We start from the raw sequence: 20,677 nt of genomic DNA, 5'->3' as shown, positions 1-20,677 counted from the left end.
ACATCACCTTTGATGTAACTGTTATCTACAGAAATTCCTAACACAATGGCCAAAGAAATTCCTATGGGAACCCTAGTCAAAGATAACCATAAGTCCTTTACTAACGTTGACTTGAGATCATATTCCACCCAATCTGCAACGCTGTCTTTCTTTACCTACAAAGGTATTATATCAACACTAGAAGTGGCCAGTACATTTTTATCTATTTCAATGTTCAAATTATTGAGAAAATATTTTTACTCACTGCTACTAGGTGGCAAAAAAAGTCCATTTATATTACGAGGTTTGCTATGATGGAAGACACAACTGATCCTCACACAGCCTAAAGGCTGTGTTTCCCAGAAACATGAGATTCTGTTGCATTTTTGCTATAGGAAAAATAAAAAATGGACAGTTTTCAGATATGATGATTATAACAAACAATAAAAAATAATGGACAGAACACTGATTAGTACAATATATCAGTGAAAAAAGAAGAAATATGGTATTGTTGTGAAGGCATAGGACTAGGATACATGGGGCCTGATTCTGATCTTTTACAACAGTGTAAATTAGGAATTTCTTCACTGAGATCAATGGAGTTATAATGGTGTCAGATCAGAATCAAGGTAATGGATTCTATTCCTGGCTCTGCTACAGACTTTCTGAGATGCTTAGAAAAAAACATTAATTTTCTAATACCCCCAATTCACTTAATTTTTGTGTCTCAGGGCTTGTCTATTTGAACAGTTAATGCGCAATAAGCTGGGATGTAAATCTACCTCACATTAGTGTGCCGCACACTAACTTTACATGTGGACCCTGCTGCCACACATTAAAAGTTCCATAATGTGCTTTGATCTCCTCTGCTTTGAAATGGGAACAGAATAAAGTGAACTAGAGAACTTTTAGTTTGTGGAAGCAGGCATCACACTAATGTGGGGTAGCATTATTTCCGCACTTACTGCACACTAACTGTTCATCTAGACAGGTGCTTGGTTTCCTTTTCTGTATAATAGGGATAATAATATCTACCTCACAGGCATGTTGTGAAACTAAATACACTCATGTTTGTAATGTGCTTTGAGATCCTTGGATGAAATCTGCTGTATAAGTGCAAAGTATTACATTTTTATTCTTTTATTATAAAAAGGATATTATTAATTATTATTATTATTATTATTAAAGGAAAATCAGAAAAGGAATTAACACCCAGTGACTGACTTTGAATCAATACAAGTTTTCAAGCTTGCAGTGCATGCTAGCCATGGATTGGGGTGGAAGGGGGGAAGCTTGTATCTGGGTGCCAAAAGGTCTTCATATTTGAATGTGAACTTGGGTGTCAGATGTGAAGTTTAACAGAAGTGAGGGTCAGTTTTGCTTTAAGAATGAGTGTACTTAAAGAAACATATCTACCTGTATTTCCATATGTCTAAATTGGCAAAGCTGATGTGAACATCTTCCCTCTCTCCATAATGAGCACACAATCTCACTGCCAAGGGCTTTTTCACAGTGACGGAATCGGCACTTGGAACCCTAACACAGAAAAAAGGCAAGTCAAAGTTGTATGATGTTAGATGTGTCAGTAGTTGGCTTACATCTTCTTTATTAATGAGGAAGTGGACAATACACTAGTCCGTATAGTACAGTATTATTGTTGTGACAACATACCTGCAAGCAATGGAAAAAATGTAGGACCTGATTTGCTGATGCTAGTTTAGCTCCATTATGCCCAATTCTGCTGCACAGGTGAAAATCCCAAACCAATGGGAGTTACACCTGTGTGGCTGAGGGCAGAAGAGGCCATTTGCCTCAATGGAACTGCTACTGATTTATGCCAGTGTAAATGGGGGGAAATCAAGTCCTGTTAATGTCACATGAATTATGCCATAATTGCTTTGTCCAGTCTAGTTTAAATACCTGAAGATAAGGGGCTCCTAGTACTTACGAACTCAGGAGAGTCAGTCTACTGGGTATTACTATTTTCCTGATAATTGAACTAAATTTCTCTTGCCCAGCTCTATCCCTTTACTCCTATTTATATCCCACTGGATCAGCCTAAGCAATTACTCACCCTCCTTGTTGTTTATACTGCTCTCAGATACTAGCAAATTTTAACATAACTCTCCCATAGTAATCACTAAGCAAACTATATAGATTTTGTTCTTTCAGTACCCTATTCTCCACTACATAAGAGCTACGCTCAGAGGTAGTGGGCAGGGGCAGTCACAGGAAGCTGGCTGCTGCTCAGCCCCAGCGGATGTTAGGGGGCATTTTCTAACATCTGCAGCTGGTGTAAAGCCTATAATGGGGTTTAAGAAAGCAAGAGATCAGGCTTAGAGAAGCGCAGCTCAACCACATCCCCAATGCCAGCCCCAGTCACCAACTGACACAACTCTTTCCTCTCCCTTACAGCAGGGTGTTATGTGGGGCAGCTGTTACAGCGGGGCAGCTGGTATTATGCAGCACAAAGTAAATTTAGCAGATTGAGAGATTGACGCTTAATCTTTTCTCATAAATCAAACATTCCAGCTACTTAATCATTTTGTTCTCTTCCTTTGATTCCATCCAACTGGTCAATATTTTTCTGGTTCTGCAGTGCCCACCACTACATGCAGTTTTATAGATGTAGTTTCATCAGTCTTGAAGTTCACCAGGAAGCATGGAGTGGTGTGATGCATACTACTTAAATGCTCTCTTGTGTTAGCTAGCATTTGTCCAGGTTAAATTTATTTTCCTTCTGTTATTTCTCTACCATTTTTGGAGTTTGCAACACCTCCTAATTTAGTAATCTCTGTGAATTTTAATACCATTTACTCCTCTTTCCAGAGCATCATAAAAGACATTAATTATAATAACATCAAGGACTACTGTCTGTAAAATGCACTACTTTATTAAATAAAATCACTGCAGCTGGCCAGACTGGTAACATATGCTAGGGATTTGTACTGAAATTAATACCTAATCACTAAGGTCCTGATCCTGCAATTGGATGTACTAACATAGACTTCTGCATCACCCCATTGACTTTGCCTACTGGGCCCATTCTCACAAGCACTTCTTCAAAGGGTGATAACATCCAGAATGATGTGATTTCAAAAAAACAGTATGAAGGAAAGTCAGGCAGTCAAACTATCAATACCAGGCAAAGTTCCTGTTGTCTAACAAATTTATAAATGTTGTTTAGCACAGTTTTAAAAACGTTGTTTAAACAAAACAGGAGAAGTGTGTTGAGTGATCTTTATGTAGTGTTTGCAAAAGTCCACCTTGCACAGTGCACATTTTTCATTAATTAAACTCCTTTAGAGTGTGAGCTTGATTTTCAGAACTAATGACCAGCCACAAATCAATCTGAAGTGAATGGAAACTGCAGGTCCTCATCACCTCTCCAAATCAGGACCTATGTGTGTGTCAAATATACATGTATGGAGACACACAGAGAGTGACATATACATCCGTATATAAAGAAGAGACATAAGTTCAAACTATAAACTCCTCCTTACAGCAGGAAAATCAAAGATGCAAACCACTGTAAATTCTACAATATTTACCTTTATGCAGGCGGAATAAAAATAGAAATAGCAGTCATTCCCAACTTCTGCCATTGTCACCTCTTGTACTTCTACTCCACTGTCTTTATACAAGAAGGGTATAAACGTACAGGTAAGAACTACCAATGTGTATGGAAACAAAACTCCTTTTTCTGAAGACAGTGGTTTTCAGGATCTAAGCTCTATTTCCTTTTAAAAAGAGACCTCCAATTATAGTATATCTCAAAATTATATTTAAACTAATTACAAATCAGACGGTACCTTCTCCAGATTTGCCGAAGTGATGAAACATTGAAAGTGGTTGCTAGTCAGTGCACAAATTCAAACTTCCAGAATTTCTCTCATTGTTACTTTAGTTCTTATGACATCATCACAAATGACATCACATGACCGTTTAGACTGGGGCTGCTCACTTATTTTCATTGCTGTTGAGTAAAATAGAAAAAAATGAAGTTGTTCCCAGTAGTCCGTTATCTAGTGTTTCTCTGATTCAAAATAGATTGAAACATAATTCACATGAGTTAGAGAATACAGAACATTCACTTAACTGTTTGATGCAGGAACATGTATAGTTTGTAGCCGTATCGATCCCAGGATATTAGAGAGACAAGGTGGGTGAGGTAATAACTTTTATGGGACCAACTTCCGTTGGTGAGAGAGACTAGGGTGACCAGACAGCAAGCATGAAAAATCCTGACAGGGGGTGGGAGGTAATAGGAGCCTATATAAGAAAACGACCCAAAAATTGGGACTGACCCTATAAAATTGGGACATCTGGTCACCCTAAGAAAGACAAGCTTTTGAGCCACACAGAACTCTTCTTCAGGTCTGGGGAAGGAACTCTCAGGTCACAGCAAAATGCAAGGTGGAACAGATTATTTAGCATAAGTAGTTATTGTAAGGGACCATTGAAGGCAGAGTAGCCCATTAACACCTCTGCAAAAAGAACAAAAAGAGGGAGTTAGTGGGTTACAGATTGTTGTTTGTCCAATGACTACAGGGATGCTAACAGACCACTTTACCTTGACTGGTCCCTTACAATCTGTGCTAACTACTTTTGCTAAAAAATCTGTTCCACTTTGCATTTTGCTGCAACACTGAGGCTGTGTCTACACTACAAATTACTTCAGTGTAATTTACATTGCTCAGGGGTGTGAATAATCCATATCCCTGAATGACATAAATTATACCAACCTAAGCACTAGTGTGGACAGTGCTATGTCAGCTGGGGAGCTTCTCCCACCACCATAGCTACCACCTCTTGTGGAAGCAGGAGTTATTAAGCCGATGGGAGAGCTCTCTCCTGTTGGTTTAGAGTGTCTTCACCAGAAGCGCGACAGTGTCTGTGGCGCAGCTTCATTGGTGCAGCTGTGCCACTGTAGTGCAGACATAGCCTGAGCATTCCTTTCCCAGACCTGAAGAAGAGCTCTGTGTGGCTAAAAACTTGTCTTTCTCACCAAGAGAAGTTAGTCCAATAAAAAATATTACCTCATCCATCTTGTCTCTCTGTTGCAGGAACAGTAATTTTAGTTTCAGAGTAGCAGCTGTGTTAGTCTGTATTCGTAAAAAGAAAAGGAGTACTTGTGGCACCTTAGAGACTAACAAATTTATTAGAGCATAAGCTTTCATGAGCTACAGCTCACTTCATCGGATGCATTCGATGAAGTGAGCTGTAGCTCACGAAAGCTTATGCTCTAATAAATTTGTTAGTCTCTAAGGTGCCACAAGTAATTTTAGTGTTAAACCTGATTTCAACACTCCCAATGTCAGTCTCTTAGGGTATGTCTACACTGCAATTAAAAACCTGCGGCTGGCCCGTGTTAGCAGACTTGAGCTTGCGAGGCTCAGACTAAGGGGCTGTTGAATTACGGTGTAGATGCTTGCGCTCGGGGTGGAGCCCAGGCTCTAGGACCCTGCAAACCCGACCTGACACCTAGGAAAGAATTTTCTGTAGTATCTCAGTGCCCTACCCATCTAGTGTCCCATTACCAGCTACTGGGGATATTTGCTGCTAGCAGTCGCAAATTGGCTATATGCCATTATTGGCAGTCATCATACCATCCCCTCCATAAACATATCAAGTTCAGTCTTGAAGCCAGTTAGGTTTTTTTTGCCCCCACTGCTCTCTTTGGAAGGCCGTTGCAGAATTTCACTCCTCTGATGGCTTGAAATCTTCGTCTAATTTCAAGCGTAAACTTGTAGGTGGTCAGTTTATATCCATTTGTTCTTGAGTCAACACTGGTGCTTAATTTAAATAACTCCTCTCCCTCCCTGATATTTACCGAAAGCAATCATATCTCCCCTCAGCCTTCATTTGGTTAAGCTAATCAAGCCAAATTCTTTGAGTCTCCTCTCATTAGGTAGGTTTTCCATTCCTCGGATCATCTTAATAGCCCTTCTTTGCACCTGTTTCACTCTGAATTCTTCTTTCTTAAACTTGGAAGACCAGAATTGCACGTTATTCCAGATGAAGTCTCACCAGTGTCTTGTATAATTGTAAAAACACTTCCCTATCTCTCCTGGAAATACCTCACCTGATGAATCCTAGGGACTGCATTACACTTTTTCATGGCCGCATTACATTGGCAGCTCAGTCGTCTTGTGATCAACTAATACACCCAGGTCTTTTGCCTCCTCTGTTACTTCCAACAGATAAATCCCCAGTTTATAGCAAAAAATCTTTTTAGTCCCTCAGTGCATGACCTTGCTCTTTGTGCTATTAAATTTCATCCCATTTCTATTACTATAGTTTTCAAGGTTGTCCGGATCTTCTTGTTTGATATTCCAGGCCTCCTCTGTATTGGCAATACCTCCCAATTTTGTGTCATCCACAGATTTTATTAGCATACTCCCACTTTTCGTGCCAAGGTCGTTAACAAAAATGTTAAGTAAGATTAGACCCAAGACAGATCCCTGAGGAACTTCACTAGTAACCTCCCTCCACTCTGACAGTTCACCTTTCAGTATGACCTGTTATAGTCACCCTCACCCCTTTAACCAATTCCTTATCTACCTTTCAATTCTCATATTAATCCACACCTTCTCCAATTTAACTAATAATTTCCCATGTGGAACTGTATGAAGTACATTACTGAAATCCAGGCAGATTAGATCTACTGTATTCCTTTTGTCTAAAAAATCAGTTAACTCCTCAAAGAAAAAAGATCTGGTTGGTCTGACACAATCTACCTTTTGTAAAATCATGTTGTATTTTATCCCTATTCCCGTTTACCTCTATGTCTTTAACTACTCTTCAAAATTTATACTAAGGCCTTGCATGCAATTGAGGTCAAACTAACAGGCCTGTAGTTTCCCAGATCACTTTTCCCCCTTTTCCTAAAAATAGGTCCTATATTAGCAATCCTAAAGTCAGAGGGTACAACATCCAAGTTTACAAATTCATTAAAAAATCCTTGCTATTGGGCTTGCAATTTCATGTGCCAGTTCCTTTAATATTCTTGATGGAAATTATCCAGGCCCACTGATTTAGTATCATTAACCAGTTTGTGTTTGACTTCCCCCTCTGATATAGTAATTTCCATTAAATACTCTGCCACTATTGCTAAGCTCCTCGGTACCCTTATTAAAAACTGAGGTTAAGTATTTATTTAGGTGTTGGACCATTCCTAGATTGATCTCCACACCATCTTTACTGTTTAACAGTCCCAATTCTTCTTCCCTTGTTTTCTTTTTATTTATATGTATGTAGAACTTTTTATTGGCTGACTGTGGTAAGAAAAGAACTGACGTAGTTAGCTCTGCATAGCCCTTGTATAACCTCAGATCAAAATATTCAGAACTGTGAAAAGGTGTTTGAGGAATCTTAGTGGGTGCTGCTTTCCAGCAGATTTCTGCAGCTCAACAGTGCCAGTGTGTTCATCTCATAATAAGAAATATACAGAGGCCAACTCCAGAACCAAATTAGTTTTAATAAATCAAATTAGTTTGTGATGTTTGTGACCTGAGATGATTCTGCTTTCTCTCTGTGATTTCAAATCACTCTAGAAACATTAACTGAGTACTATTCCACTTCTTATAGATGTGGAAACTGAGGTACAGACCAGTTACCTCCATAAGGTCATACAGCAAGTCTGTGGGAGAGCTAGGACAGAACACAGTAGTCTTGACTTCACACAATCCTCCATATTAAAAATGGTATTGTTAACAATAAAAATATATACATAAAATAAATAATAAAATGTCCTGGTACTTGAATAGGCCTTGTTGAGAACAGTTTAGGAAACTGGCAATCCACAAAGACGTACCATACAGCACATGCTAGTACTTGAGAAATTCTTACATGAAATAGGATAGGACCCCCACAATACATTAAGTTGGAACCAGCAACATTTTGCAGTGACGAATATTTAGTTTATGTTCTTCCTGAGAAGACAGCCATCGCTGCTGTCAGTCCCGTCCTGTCCGTTTGCCCAATGTCTCATTTCTATCTTTTTCCCATACCCAGGTTTCACGGAGTTTCATCCACCCTTCCAAGCCTGGAAAGTGAGCAAGTAAAGATGTGTTTACATTACTGCATAGAGAGGATAATGAAAGCCACGGCCAACACAGATGTAGAAAATGGAGCTGAGCTACCGCAACAGAGGCGGCTTACAACATTGAGGTTGCTTCTGAGCTGAACCAAGGTTGAGGCAGACTGTGAAGGTCTCCGACCGCGACACAAAAGCGGGAGGCTAGCGCCCGCCCCAGCAGGGGACTGTAACACCCACCCAGCTACCCCCGAACCATCCCTAGGGCAGGGGACTGTGGGGCTGTAACACCCACCCAGCTACCCCCGAACCATCCCTAGGGCAGGGGACTGTGGGGCTGTAACACCCACATAGCTACCCCCCAACCATCCCTAGGGCAGGGGACTGTGGGGCTGTAACACCCACCCAGCTACCCCCGAACCATCCCTAGGGCAGGGGACTGTGGGGCTGTAACACCCACCCAGCTACCCCCCAACCATCCCTAGGGCAGGGGACTGTGGGGCTCTAACACCCACATAGCTACCCCCCAACCAACCCTAGGGCAGGGGACTGTGGGGCTGTAACACCCACCCAGCTACCCCCGAACCATCCCTAGGGCAGGGGACTGTGGGGCTCTAACACCCACATAGCTACCCCCGAACCATCCCTAGGGCAGGGGACTGTGGGGCTGTAACACCCACCCAGCTACCCCCCAACCAACCCTAGGGCCGGGGACTGTGGGGCTGTAACACCCACCCAGCTACCCCCCAACCATCCCTAGGGCCGGGGACTGTGGGGCTGTAACACCCACCCAGCTACCCCCCAACCATCCCTAGGGCCGGGGACTGTGGGGCTGTAACACGCAGAGGGCCACCCGAGGCAATGACCGGCCGCCGTGCCGCGGGGAGGCTGTACCTCTCGCCCAGACACACCCGCCGGGCCCCGGGGGCGGGACACGCTCACACACACACACACGCAGGGCGCAGCTGCAGGCCGCGAGGCCCTGTGTCGGCTGCCGCCCCGCGAGCTCCTTTTCCCGGCGCGCGCGCTGCGGACCCGGCCCTGCCGGCGGGAGGCGGCTCCGGCTCCGGCTCCGGCTCCGCTCTCGGGCCGGTCGCGCGTGGGGGGAGCCGGGGCCATGAGCCGCCTGGGCTCGGTGCAGCGGAAGGTGCCCTGCCTGTTTGTGACGCAGGTGAAAGAGGAGCCCTCGGCCAAGCGGCAGCGCCAGGTACCGGGGCAGCGCCTGGGCCCGGTCCAGCGATGTCGGAGGGAGCGCACGGCGTCCTGGGCCGGGCGCAGAGGGGACCTGCCGCCCATGAGGGGCGAGCTCAGGGGTCTCGCTGGAGCCACTGGCCGTGGGGGAGGAAAGGAAGCTGCTCGGGCGTGGGGGACACCGGGTGATGTTGGGATTGCCGGGGGGGAGGAGGGGGCGCGGTGGGTACCCGGGTGATGGTGAGACTGGCTGGAGGGGGGCTCGGGGGGCTGGGGAGGAGGAGGGGGCGCGGTGGGTACCCGGGTGATGGTGAGACTGGCTGGAGGGGGGCTCAGGGGGCTGGGGAGGAGGAGGGGGCGCGGTGGGTACCCGGGTGATGGTGAGACTGGCCGGAGGGGGGCTCGGGGGGCTGGGGAGGAGGAGGGGGCGCGGTGGGTACGCGGGTGATGGTGAGACTGGCTGGAGGGGGGCTCGGGGGGCTGGGGGGGAGGAGGGGGCGCGGTGGGTACGCGGGTGATGGTGAGACTGGCTGGAGGGGGGCTCGGGGGGCTGGGGAGGAGGAGGGGGCGCGGTGGGTACGCGGGTGATGGTGAGACTGGCTGGAGGGGGGCTCGGGGGGCTGGGGAGGAGGGGATGCAGCAGGCTGGTTGGGGACAAGGGCATTTGAGACTTGCAGCCACATCCAGCTCTAGCAGTGTCTGGTGCATCTTTGGGATTCTTGGTGGCTCCATGCATCTTTTAATTGTGTAAGGCAGCAATAGGGAACTGCCCACATACCAGGTTGAGGGTAAGCCAGGTGGAATAGTACTGATGACTAAAACTTTATCGGAATGATGATTTCTTTTTCAGAAGTAATTGGGGTCATTTGCTCTTCTTTATCCCTCTTCAGCCCACTTTTCTTCAGCATCTTTCTGGGGAGGTCTTTCCTTGAGGCTTTGGTTGGTTGATATACTCCAGTGACTTCAGGGGTGGCCTGCTGACATCACTCTTCCTTAAGTCTGATGGCAATAATTGGTCACATAACGCTTGTGATGGGTTCTCTTAGTCTCCTGTTAAAAGGATTTAGGAGTTTATAACCCAGCAAGTAAGTATTGTGAAATCCTTGCTCTTGCAGGATCCAGTCCTTCCTCTGTTTCAAGGAGTTATCTCCTGCAGACCCGAAAGATGGCAATGATATGGGTATTTGGTGTTTCACATTTTGTTTGTTTAAGTTCTTGGATCTAACATTGTTTTGACTGTGTTTATGTTAGTGTGTTTTCTTCCTTAAATTAGTGTTTCTTACTGGTTTAAGAAGCAGACAGAAGGTTAGGGTAAAGTAAGAACTTTTTATGTGCATAACTATAAAAAATTAGTCAAGTATTATGTGGAAATACAAAAGATTAAGTATACGTGTACTAAAACGGAAAGAAGAAAGTGTGAACTTGATTCTGTCCTATTTTGCACCTTCTGTATTCACCTACACCAGTGCAATGTGGGTGTACTAATCAGATCAGGTAGCATTTCACACCCATAATGCACAGAAGTAAATTGCTGTAGAAGGTGCAAAACGGAGATAATCAGGCTCTTTCTTATGTATTTCAATAACAGTAGTACTTAGAGGCTTCAACCAACATTGGGGTGCCATCATGCTAGGTGCTTTGCCACACAGTGAAAGAGACAGCTCCTATGCCAAAGAGCTGACAGTCTAAAGAAGAGTAGGGGAAAGGATATTATTCTACAGGAGAATATTTTAGAAGTAATCTTTACCAGAAATTATTTTTCTTCATCTAAACCTATTTTGAGAAATCTTACCAACACCATCTCTCAGAAAACAAGATCAGCTTCACGATGTCCACTGGGTGTCTGTTCAGACTCCTTGGAACACTCACCTCTTTATTCTTTAAGGAAGAAAGATTTAGCTGAAGACTACAATCTTTATTATGTTGTTCAAAATGTGTTTGCCTTAACCAGCTTCCATCACTCTGGTATGTTTATTATTATCACCATCATTTTAGTACTAGTAGGGCTTCCATCTCTAAACTGAAGTTTAGGAACAATTAGTCCCTCAAATGATGCATGGAACTTTTGTTGCCATAGTGATGCCATGAAGGCATCTATTGAAATTCTGTAGCACCAGGCTGGAACTCTTCTGCATTACACACATTAGTTTAAAGTGTGGGAGCAGGTTGTTCCTAAAGATAAATCCCGAATGGAAAGGAGGGAAGCAGCCTCATTAAATGATTCTTTATAAGACAACAGGTGTGAAAGTTTTATTCCTTTGCCTTGATGCATTTTCAGATTTGTAATATATTGTGAAATAGTTGCATTCTTAGGCAATATTAGAAACTAGGAATAAAAAAAATGATTCTGGGTTTGTGGATGTCAATTATAATATATTAGAGTCCATATGGGAAGTTATGGAGTGAGGTTTAAATAATTGTTGTCTTTTCAGCCATTTAAAGTTTTGGCAACTGAAACCATAAATCGGAAGGCGTTAGATGCAGATATATACAATGCAATTCCAACTGAGAAGGTGGATGGAACCTGCTGTTATGTAACAACCTATAAAGGTAATACAGAAGATTTGTATGCAGACTTCTCATGTTGATTAAGTTGTAAATAATTTTCATTTTATTGCATTCTTGAATCTGGGAAATTCATATTCTCTCATTAAAAATATGGCTTTAGTATAAAATATGCATTAACTGATAATGTAAGTTTACTGTAATTTTATAGAAAATACACCTATCTGTAAAATTGTTCTGGATTTTTGTATAGCTTGTGAAACCAAAGTCCAGGTGAAAATGATCTAGTTTAAATTAACCTGGTAGCCAAAGAAAACTATTCTACCTGGCTAGTCAGGTTGGCATTTTGTCATTAGAATTTTTTTTTCTCAGAAAGTCAGATGGTATTTTATTTGCAGAGGTGTGAGGAAAAAGTGTGGTTCAATGAATACCTGATGAACCCTTGAAAATTCCTCCTGTTCTCGCTTCCTACTGAAAGTATATTTTGAATATGCATATATCTGTTTTGTGTTTTTTTAAATATATATTTCAAGCAGTTTGTGCATCATATTAAGTAAACAAGGTACTGTTCATGGTGCTCTTAGGTTTTCTGACAAGTGAGCAAATTAACCTCAATTTAAATATGTCCTCTTTTTATATGACTCTCTTTTTTTTTTTTGCAGGCAGGAGGGAATAGAATATTTACTGCTGGATATTTTACGTCTCATGTTAAACTGTCCATTTCAGTGGGAGAAATCCTGTCCTGCATGCTATTATCTAAACAAGCTGTTGTTTTCCTAATTCTGAAACCTGTAGGGCAGCCGTATCTTTGGGCCAGGTTGGATAGAAAACCCAACAAACTGTCTGAGAAAAGGTTTAAAAGATTCCTGTATTCAATGGAAGACTCAAAAGGTCAGTGAGGGTTTTTTCTCTTTTTTTTTTTTTTTTTTCTCTTGGTAATTGAAGCATTTCTTTAAGAGAGAAAGACCTTTGGTTAAACAAAACTAGTATTATGTTGAAATATTAGTGATCCGGCTCAAAACTTCTGTATTTCTTTTCAAATGCTATTATGACTTTACTTATTTCCATGTACTATCGTTATAATTTTGGCTAATTGGTCACTTGTTCCTCACTCTGGGCTAGTATTAAATACTAAAACTTTTTCCGAGTGTATATCTCCTTCATTGCCCCATGGTATTTCTTTTGCTAGAATGGAAATTCATGGCTAGAACAGAAAATTTCTTATCAAAATTTCCTTTCTGTTAGCTGCATCTCCCACAATTCTGGATGTCTAGAATCATAGAAGATTAGGATTGGAAGAGACCTCAGGAGGTCATCTAGTCCAACCTCCTGCTTAAAGCAGGACCAGCACCAACTAAATCAAGCCCATCCACTTTTGTCAAACTGGACCTTAAAAACCTCTAAGGATGGAGATTCCACCACGTCCTAGGTAACCCATTCCAGTGCTTCACCACCCTCCTAGTGAAATAGTGTTTCCTAATATCCAACCTAGACTTCCCCTACTGCAACTTGAGACCATTGCTCCTTGTTCTGTCATCTGCCACCATGAGAACAGAACAGCCGATTTCCATCCTCTTTGGAACCCCCCTGCAGGTAGTTGAAGGCTGCTTTCAGATCCCCCCCTCACTCTTCTCTTCTGCAGACTAAACAAGCACAGTTCCCTCAGCCTCTCCTCGTAAGTCATGTGCCCCAGCCCCCTAATAATTTTTGTTGCTCTCCAATAGACTCCAATTTGTACACATCCTTTCTGTATGGGGAGCCCAAAGCTGGATGCAGTACTTCAGATGTGGCCTCACCAGTGCTGAATAGAGGGGAATAATCACTTCCCTCGATCAGCTAGCAATGCTCCTACTAATGCAGCCCAATATGCTAGTAGCCTTCTTGACAACAAGGGCTCACTGCTGATTCATATCCAGCTTCTCATCCACTGTAATCCCTAGGTCCTTTTCTGCAGAACTGCTGCTTAGCCAGTTGGTCCCCAGCCTGCAGCAGTGCGTGGGATTCTTCCGTCCTAAGTGCAGGACTCTGCACTTGTCCTTGTTGAACCTCATCAGATTTCTTTTGGCCCAATCCTCCAATTTGTGTAGGTCACTCTGGACCCTATCCCTATCCTGCAGCATATCTACCTCTCTCCCCAGCTTAGTGTCATCTGTGAACTTGCTGAGGGTACAATCCATCCCATCATCCAGATCATTAATAAATGTTGAACAAAACCGGTCCCAGGACCGACCCCTGGAGCACTCTGCTTGATACTGCCTGCCAATTAGACATAGAGCCGTTTATCACTACCTGTTGAGCCCGACAACATGGCCAGCTTTCTGTCCACCTTATAGTCCATCCATCCAATCCATACTTTTTTAATTTGCTGGCAAGAATACTGTGGGAGACAGTATCAAAAGCTTTGCTAAAGTCAAGATATATCATGTCCACTGCTTTCCCCATATCCAGAGAGCCAGTTACCTCATCATAGAAAGCAATCATCTTGGTCAGGCATGACTTACCTTTGGTGAATCCATGTTGACTCTTCCTGATTACCTTCCTGTTCTCCAAGTGCTTCAAAATGGTTTCCTTGAGGACCTGCTCTGTGATTTTTCCAGGGACTGAGGTGAGGCTGACCGGTCTGTACTTCCCTGGATTCTCTTTCTTCCCTTTTTTTTGAAGATGGGGCTGTTGTCCTCCCTGGGTTCTCCTCCTTCCCTTTTTGAAAGATGGGGCTGCTGTCCTCTCTTTGCAGCTCTCAGAGGCAGATCAGTGTTTTAGTTTTGCAGTCTGACCACAGCCCTTCTGCTCCTGCTTGCTGCCAGATGAGTTATTCCCAAGATGAAAAATTTGCATAACATCATTATTAAAAAACATTCCAGGAATAATGGAATAGCTATGTACATTATACCAAGGAATATGGTCATATGGTAAGGATTCCACTTAATATCTGACCTTTGACTCATGAACTATCCAGGGTGACTAGAATTTTGGGAGATGCTGCTATCAAAATAGAAATTATCAGTAAGAAGTTTTCCATTCTGCAGCCTAGCATCTCTCACAGTGCTGGACATCTGGAAAGTAGAAAGCAGTGAACATATGAAGTGAGATTATGAAACAAAAGTTTGGTAGGAAAGAAGTACCCCACTTTTTGTGAGTCAGTATTTATTTCTGGCCACCGGTTGCATCATCTTCCTGCCAAAGGAGGCCTCTGCAGAGAATAGAAGGTCCATGTTGTAATGCTAAATGAAGGGGTTGGCTGTAGACCAAGTGGCTGCTTTGCAGGTTTCCGCAGTGGATGCAGTTGCTTGTTCCACCCAGGAGGTTGCTAAGGATCTCATGAAGTGCGCTTTGATCCCTTCTGGGACAGGAGCCTCTGATGATTTATAGGCTTCCACAATACATAGTCTAATCCATCTAGTGTTGGAGGACTTGGAGAGCTCTGAGTACTTGGCATTTTGGGTGGAAAGACATGAATAGGGAGCCTGATATTTTTGTGGATTCTATATGTTTGAGAGAGATTTTCAATGCTCTTTTAACATGTAAGATGCCGTGCCTTTTTTAGTTGGCTGCTGTTGTTTTGGACAGGGTGAAAGATGCCCATCCTCTTGTGTAGGCCTGAGACCTGGTCAACCTCACTTTCCCCCACCCCATCTCCACCAATATTAAACCAGCCTTAGGTGAAACTCAGGGAGTTCACCACTAAAATTGGAAAAAAAAGAATGTTCTGCTGCTGATGAAGCACCCACACCTCAGGAATGTCCCTAATGAGTGTTATAGCCACCGCCGTTGTAAAGTAGAGACGTTGTAAAGGCGCTGGGAAATTAGGGAGGATACAGAAAGAGATTCAAGAAGTAAGATAAGCTCTAACCAGCATTTTTATGCTGACTATCTTCATAAACAGAGAAGGTCACAACTAAGTTACAATTTGTGCATGAAAGATAAAATGTAAAAAAACTTGGGCAGAAAGGAGGACACATAGGTGCCAGTGTGTAATTGGTAAAATCTTTTGTTATTTAGGGATGTGGGATAATGGGATAGGTTTAGTACATTTGAAGGAGTTAGCTAGCTGTACCTATATAATATAAATTAAAAACAGTGCTCTTTGGGAACCATTTCTGGATGGTAGTTCAACATCAAGCTGCTGGAACTCTGACTCCTCTGCACAACAGTGACATGCAGAGGCATCACCAGAAACCCCCAGATGAGTGGATCCTGACTGGCGATCGGGTGAACTTTGTCTCTGTTGGGAGTGATGAGCATAAGAAGTTTGCTTGGTATATGTATTCTGTGGGTGTTGCTAATAAATAGATCAGGGATCAGCAACCTGTGGCACGCGAGTTGATTTTCAGTGGCACTCTGCTGCCAGCCTGGGGTTCCATCCACCGGCCGGCTGCTGGCCTGGGATACCGGCCGCCGGCCCCGCTCAACCCGCTGCCGGCCCCGGATACCGGCCTCCGGCCCTGTCAGCCCGCTGCTGGCCTGGATGAATAGAATCTTTCTCTCCCCAGAGAAGATAATCTATTTGCAGACATTGGAAAATTCAGCAAGGAAAAGCAAGGGCAAGGATCGTACTAAACTGATAAGATCTGCATTTTAATTTAATTTTAAAATGAAGCTTCTTAAACATTTTAAAAACCTTATTTACTTTACATACAACAATAGTTTAGTTATATAATATAGACTTATAGAGAAAGACCTTCTAAAAACGTTAAAATGTATTACTGGCACACAAAACCTTAAATTACAATGAATAAATGAAGACTTCGCACACCGCTTCTGAAAGGTTGCCAACCCCTGAAATAGATGTTTAGAGCACAGCTGTGTAAGGCTCTTTCACTGGGAAAAGATCTTGCAGATCCGTAGAGCCTTGAGCTCCATGGGAATGGGCAGGTACTTAAATTGGCCAGGTTTCTCCCTGAGCCCCATGGGAAAGGGTAGGTGCCTTACACCCTGAGCCTTTGGTAGGGAAAGGGTTGGGGTGCCTAAACTGACAGGGTCACATCTTGAGCCCTCGGAAGGATATAGGCCGGGTGCCCTATATTGTGCGAGTAACACTCGGGAAGTGTGGGAGGAAGAGCTTACCTTCAAAGAAAGGATTCTGGTGTCCTGAGCATCTTCTTGTCCTCATGGAACATGCAGTAAGGCTCCTGTATAGATAAGGGTGCCAGCACAGGCATTCCCCTGGCAGACGTAACTGCTTTTAAGAAATGAATCTTATGGATAAATAAAAGGCTAATGCTGAAATCAGAGGCTTGTCAGGGCGCACAGAAATTGCAGAAAGTCTCATTTTGGGAAGAGTGGCTGGCTAATCAGACTGCTTGAAGGACTCTGGCCACCCGTGGATTGTCTGCAGAGAGTCTGAGGATCCTGTGAATAACATGCAACTAAGAGCAGAGATAGTCCAGAATGATTGGAATTCCTGGATTTCTGAGATTTGCATTGTGCTCCTGGCACGAATTGTTGAATCCTGACCAGACAAAGGAGTACGCTTTAGTATTGAGACTCTGCTAGATGAAAGCAGGCAATGAGTATGGAGGACAGACAGACAAGCACTAGAATGTCTCATTCTCAATAACCAGGCTGTTAGTTGAAGCTGCTTGAGGACCTCAGTCTAGAGGTCCTGCGCTATTTGGGTCTTCAAGTGAGCTCCTCAGGCTTCTAGGCTGGAGTCAGTTGTAAGGACTAAAGGATCTGTAAGACAGATGAGCACATCATTGGGGTTATTGCCATGGGCTGACCACCGCTGTAAGGAGTTGAATGTGTTGGAATCTGTACTTGATCTTCCATGTGTTCTGGGGAGTGGTCCCACACATTTAGTATAAAGGCTGAAGACTTCTGATGCATGATTGCGCCTATGGAGTGTTCCTCATACACAGCACAAGGAGTCCTAGCAATTCGAGGCATAGAGCTATGCCTGCAGCTCTGGAGTAAGAAAATAAATTCCTGGGTGGAACCAGAGCACTTTTCTTGGTGTTTATGATGAAGCCATGCACCTGGAAGAGATCAGAAGAGGGTCTGAAACATAGCCCTTGTGTGCTGCTGACTGCGGTGGAACTCTGATCAGGATGTTGCCCAGGAAAGGGTACAGGTGAGTTCACTGTGACCTGGCTGTGGCTATTATCATCAACATAATCTTTGTAAAAACCCTGGGCTTGATGACCAGCTGAATAGGAGAGTTTGGTACTGTTAATCTTTCCTGCCATAGGCAACCCTCAGAAGTCTGCATTGACACTGTCTGATGGGGATATGAAAATATGTATCTGCTAGATCTACTGAAGTAAAGAAGTCCCCCAGGACAGCGATGACATCTGTGGGCAGGGTCTCCTTCTGAAACTTCATTTTCTTCATCTACTTTTTGAGCCTTTTGATGTCAAGAATGGCTCAAATATCCCCGTGCACTTCTGTACAGTGAAGAAGACAGTAAAATCTGGAGAACCTTTATTCTGGGGGACCACAATCTATCACGCCCATATCCAGAAGATAAGACATTTCATTCTGGATCAGATTTTCTGGTCATTTAGAGCTGGGTGAATGGATGAAGAATGGATGGAGTGGAACCCACAGCTTATGGGAGTATCCCTAGCTTATTATTTCCCTCATCTACTTGTCTGTTGTTGATGAAAACCATTCCTTTACAAAATGAGAAATCCTCTCCCCTTGCTTCAGCTCTGGGTGAAGGCATATGAGATCTTTGTCATAAAGTGGATTTCAGGGAGGCTGAGGTCACTCTGAACTGTTTCTTCCTTTCCCCTCTCCTGTAGGAGCAGGATTTTATATTTGTACTATAAGAATTAATGTATGTTTTGATTTCATCCTGCTAGCCCTCCCCATTTGAATAGCAGAAAGGAATGACCCTCTGGGACTATGAGATTCTGTTTTCCCATATGCATTACAATTAGGACCTGTGATAAAGTTTAGTTAATAAGAGACAGGATTTTGTATTGTGTCTGTGTTAATTAGATTAAAGGAATGTTGAAGGCCTGAGCACAATGTAACTGTTTTTGACCACAAGATTTAGTGAAGTTTAATTTCAGTTTTCTCTGTGAGAGATTGTGTGAATGAGGAATGCATACATCAGGAAAAGATAAGGTGTGAAGGCCATTGTTATAGCCAGATGGTCAAGGAAGGTGGAGTGAAGAGATTTAAGGACGCCAGAAAATCATAAATGCGCATCCATAATGAAAGAAGGGCAGATTGATGACCCTGAGAGGAAGTTTGTCACCCCTAAAGACAATTGATTAAATCGAAACCAGGACAGGATAACCCTCTCAAAGGTGTTTTGAAATGTTAACACCAATCAAGGAGTAATTGTCAGAAACTGATGCAGCAAAATCCATAGACTTCAACAGAGAAAAAAGACTATAAGAACAGGGTGCTTGGCCATGAGACTTTGGGTTCATCTTGCCACACTCCAGGAGCATTGGATCATGACTGACAGAGCCCTGCTCCCCTCTGCGACCAATCTGGCTGGCCACTAGGTTGATCCAGACTCTGGACTGGTAACTGTAAACATCAACTGGTAAGACTGTGTGCATGGTGTGCGTGTGAGATTGAAAAGCATATGCTAACTGTTGTATTTACAATAAACGCAAATACAACAGTTAGCATATGCTTTTCAATATCACACACCATGCGCACAGTCCTGCCAGTTGATGTTTATCGTTACTAAGACTAAATCTTGTGGTCAAAAACCGTTTACGTTGTGCTCAGGCCTTCAACATTCCTTTAATCTAATTAACATAGACACAATACAAAATCCTGTCTCTCATTAACTAAACTTTATCACAGGTGCTAATTGTAATGCATGTGGGAAAACGGAATCTCATAGTCCCAGAGGGTCATTCCTTTCTGCTATTCAGTTGGGGAAGGCTAGCAGGATGAAATCAAGACATACATTAATTCTTATAGTACAAATATAAAATCCCGCTCCTACGCTCCCCAGTCCCCAATTCCACTGTTTCCCTTGGGGAATCTGTTGACTCTCTGTGAGGAAGAGGAGAGAAAGGTGCACCTCTTTCTGAATGCCAGTCTGTCTTTTTCTGTGGGCACTTAGTGGGGAAGGGAGAGAATATTTGGATTTAGCCACATTGTCAGCAACTACCGTATCCAGCTTTTCTCAAAAAAGGAGGGAGCCTGTAAACTTGGCTGAGCATGGGACATGCTTAGGGTTGGAGCCATAGGTGGCGCCTAGCTACTAAGTTGGAAGTCACAGCTTGGGCTTGAGGACCTCATTGCATCCACTGAACTATCAGTTACAAACACTGTTTCTAGGAAGAGTTCTTTAAAGTGGAGTAAAAGTCAGGGTTATCTCTGTCCTTAGAGGCCTTGAGATCTTACAACCAGGAAAAAGATGCTCTTGCAAAGCATGTGGCCGCCAGGGACACTTGAAGAGTGGTGGAGGAATCTTCAAAGTCCATTTTAAGGGTGGCCTTCATCTTTCTATTTGTGGGTTCATTAGGCTTGAACTCCACTTCTGAGGAAATAATCATATCCTTGGTGAGGGACGCTACACTGGCATCAACTTCTCGTGTATCAGTAATAGAGCCCTTGGGTTCTTGAATGTTGTAGAGTCTGAGGTCAATGTTGTTAATATGCTTACCTTTATCAGGCTTGTTCCGTTCATCCCTAATCACTTCCTCGAAGGGAGGAGCGAACGGGTATTGCAGCCACATATGAGGATTTTGTGGGGAGAAATTTACTCTGAAGCTTACTCACAGGAGCATGCTTAGGTTTCAGAGTCAGAAAGCTCATCTTCCTCAGTGGGGGAGGAAGAGGAATCAGAGGACTCATAACTTCTGGATTTTTTTTATTGCTTTTTCTTTCCTTTTTTGCCCTTTTAGATTTTTTTTTTTTAAAGCCTTTTGAATGCACTTTGGGAGTGCAGAAACTCTGCTGTGGATTTGGTGAGGTCTTTTCCGGCTTGCCTTCCTTAAGACGTGAAGACCCTCTCGAAAGATCTGTCTCAGAATCCTTCCCACTCAG

At 43.3% G+C, this 20,677-nt stretch overlaps 2 protein-coding genes across 8 annotated transcripts in view; one reads left to right on the top strand and one right to left on the bottom strand.

Annotated features, from left to right (window-relative positions):
• The window catches only part of C1H12orf50 (chromosome 1 C12orf50 homolog), a 28,673-nt gene extending 19,563 nt beyond the window's left edge, over positions 1-9,110 (bottom strand). Inside the window, exons 1-4 of one of the 5 annotated variants that reach the window (XM_043492539.1) lie at positions 8,966-9,110; positions 3,792-3,955; positions 1,396-1,515; positions 245-368 (exon numbers count right to left, since the gene is read on the bottom strand). In XM_043492539.1, coding sequence (XP_043348474.1) covers positions 245-368; positions 1,396-1,407 — 136 coding nt within the window. In that variant the 5' untranslated portion in view covers positions 1,408-1,515; positions 3,792-3,955; positions 8,966-9,110. Of the gene's footprint in view, positions 1-105; positions 156-244; positions 369-1,395; positions 1,516-3,791; positions 3,956-8,963 lie in introns of those variants that run through there. The other 4 variants (XM_043492533.1, XM_043492535.1, XM_043492544.1 and 1 more) reach the window with 4 other exon arrangements.
• C1H12orf29 (chromosome 1 C12orf29 homolog) overlaps positions 9,089-20,677 on the top strand; it is a 34,383-nt gene continuing 22,794 nt past the window's right edge. The window contains exons 1-4 of one of the 3 annotated variants that reach the window (XM_038401732.2): positions 9,089-9,224; positions 11,094-11,173; positions 11,641-11,758; positions 12,376-12,604. In XM_038401732.2, the coding sequence (XP_038257660.1) occupies positions 12,460-12,604 (145 nt within the window). In that variant the 5' untranslated portion in view covers positions 9,089-9,224; positions 11,094-11,173; positions 11,641-11,758; positions 12,376-12,459. The other 2 variants (XM_038401723.2, XM_043492555.1) reach the window with 2 other exon arrangements.

The sequence above is a fragment of the Dermochelys coriacea genome, chromosome 1 (genome assembly GCF_009764565.3).
Source record: "Dermochelys coriacea isolate rDerCor1 chromosome 1, rDerCor1.pri.v4, whole genome shotgun sequence".
NCBI classification, from domain to species: domain Eukaryota; kingdom Metazoa; phylum Chordata; order Testudines; family Dermochelyidae; genus Dermochelys; species Dermochelys coriacea.
This window is presented reverse-complemented; position numbering and strand designations above follow the sequence as displayed.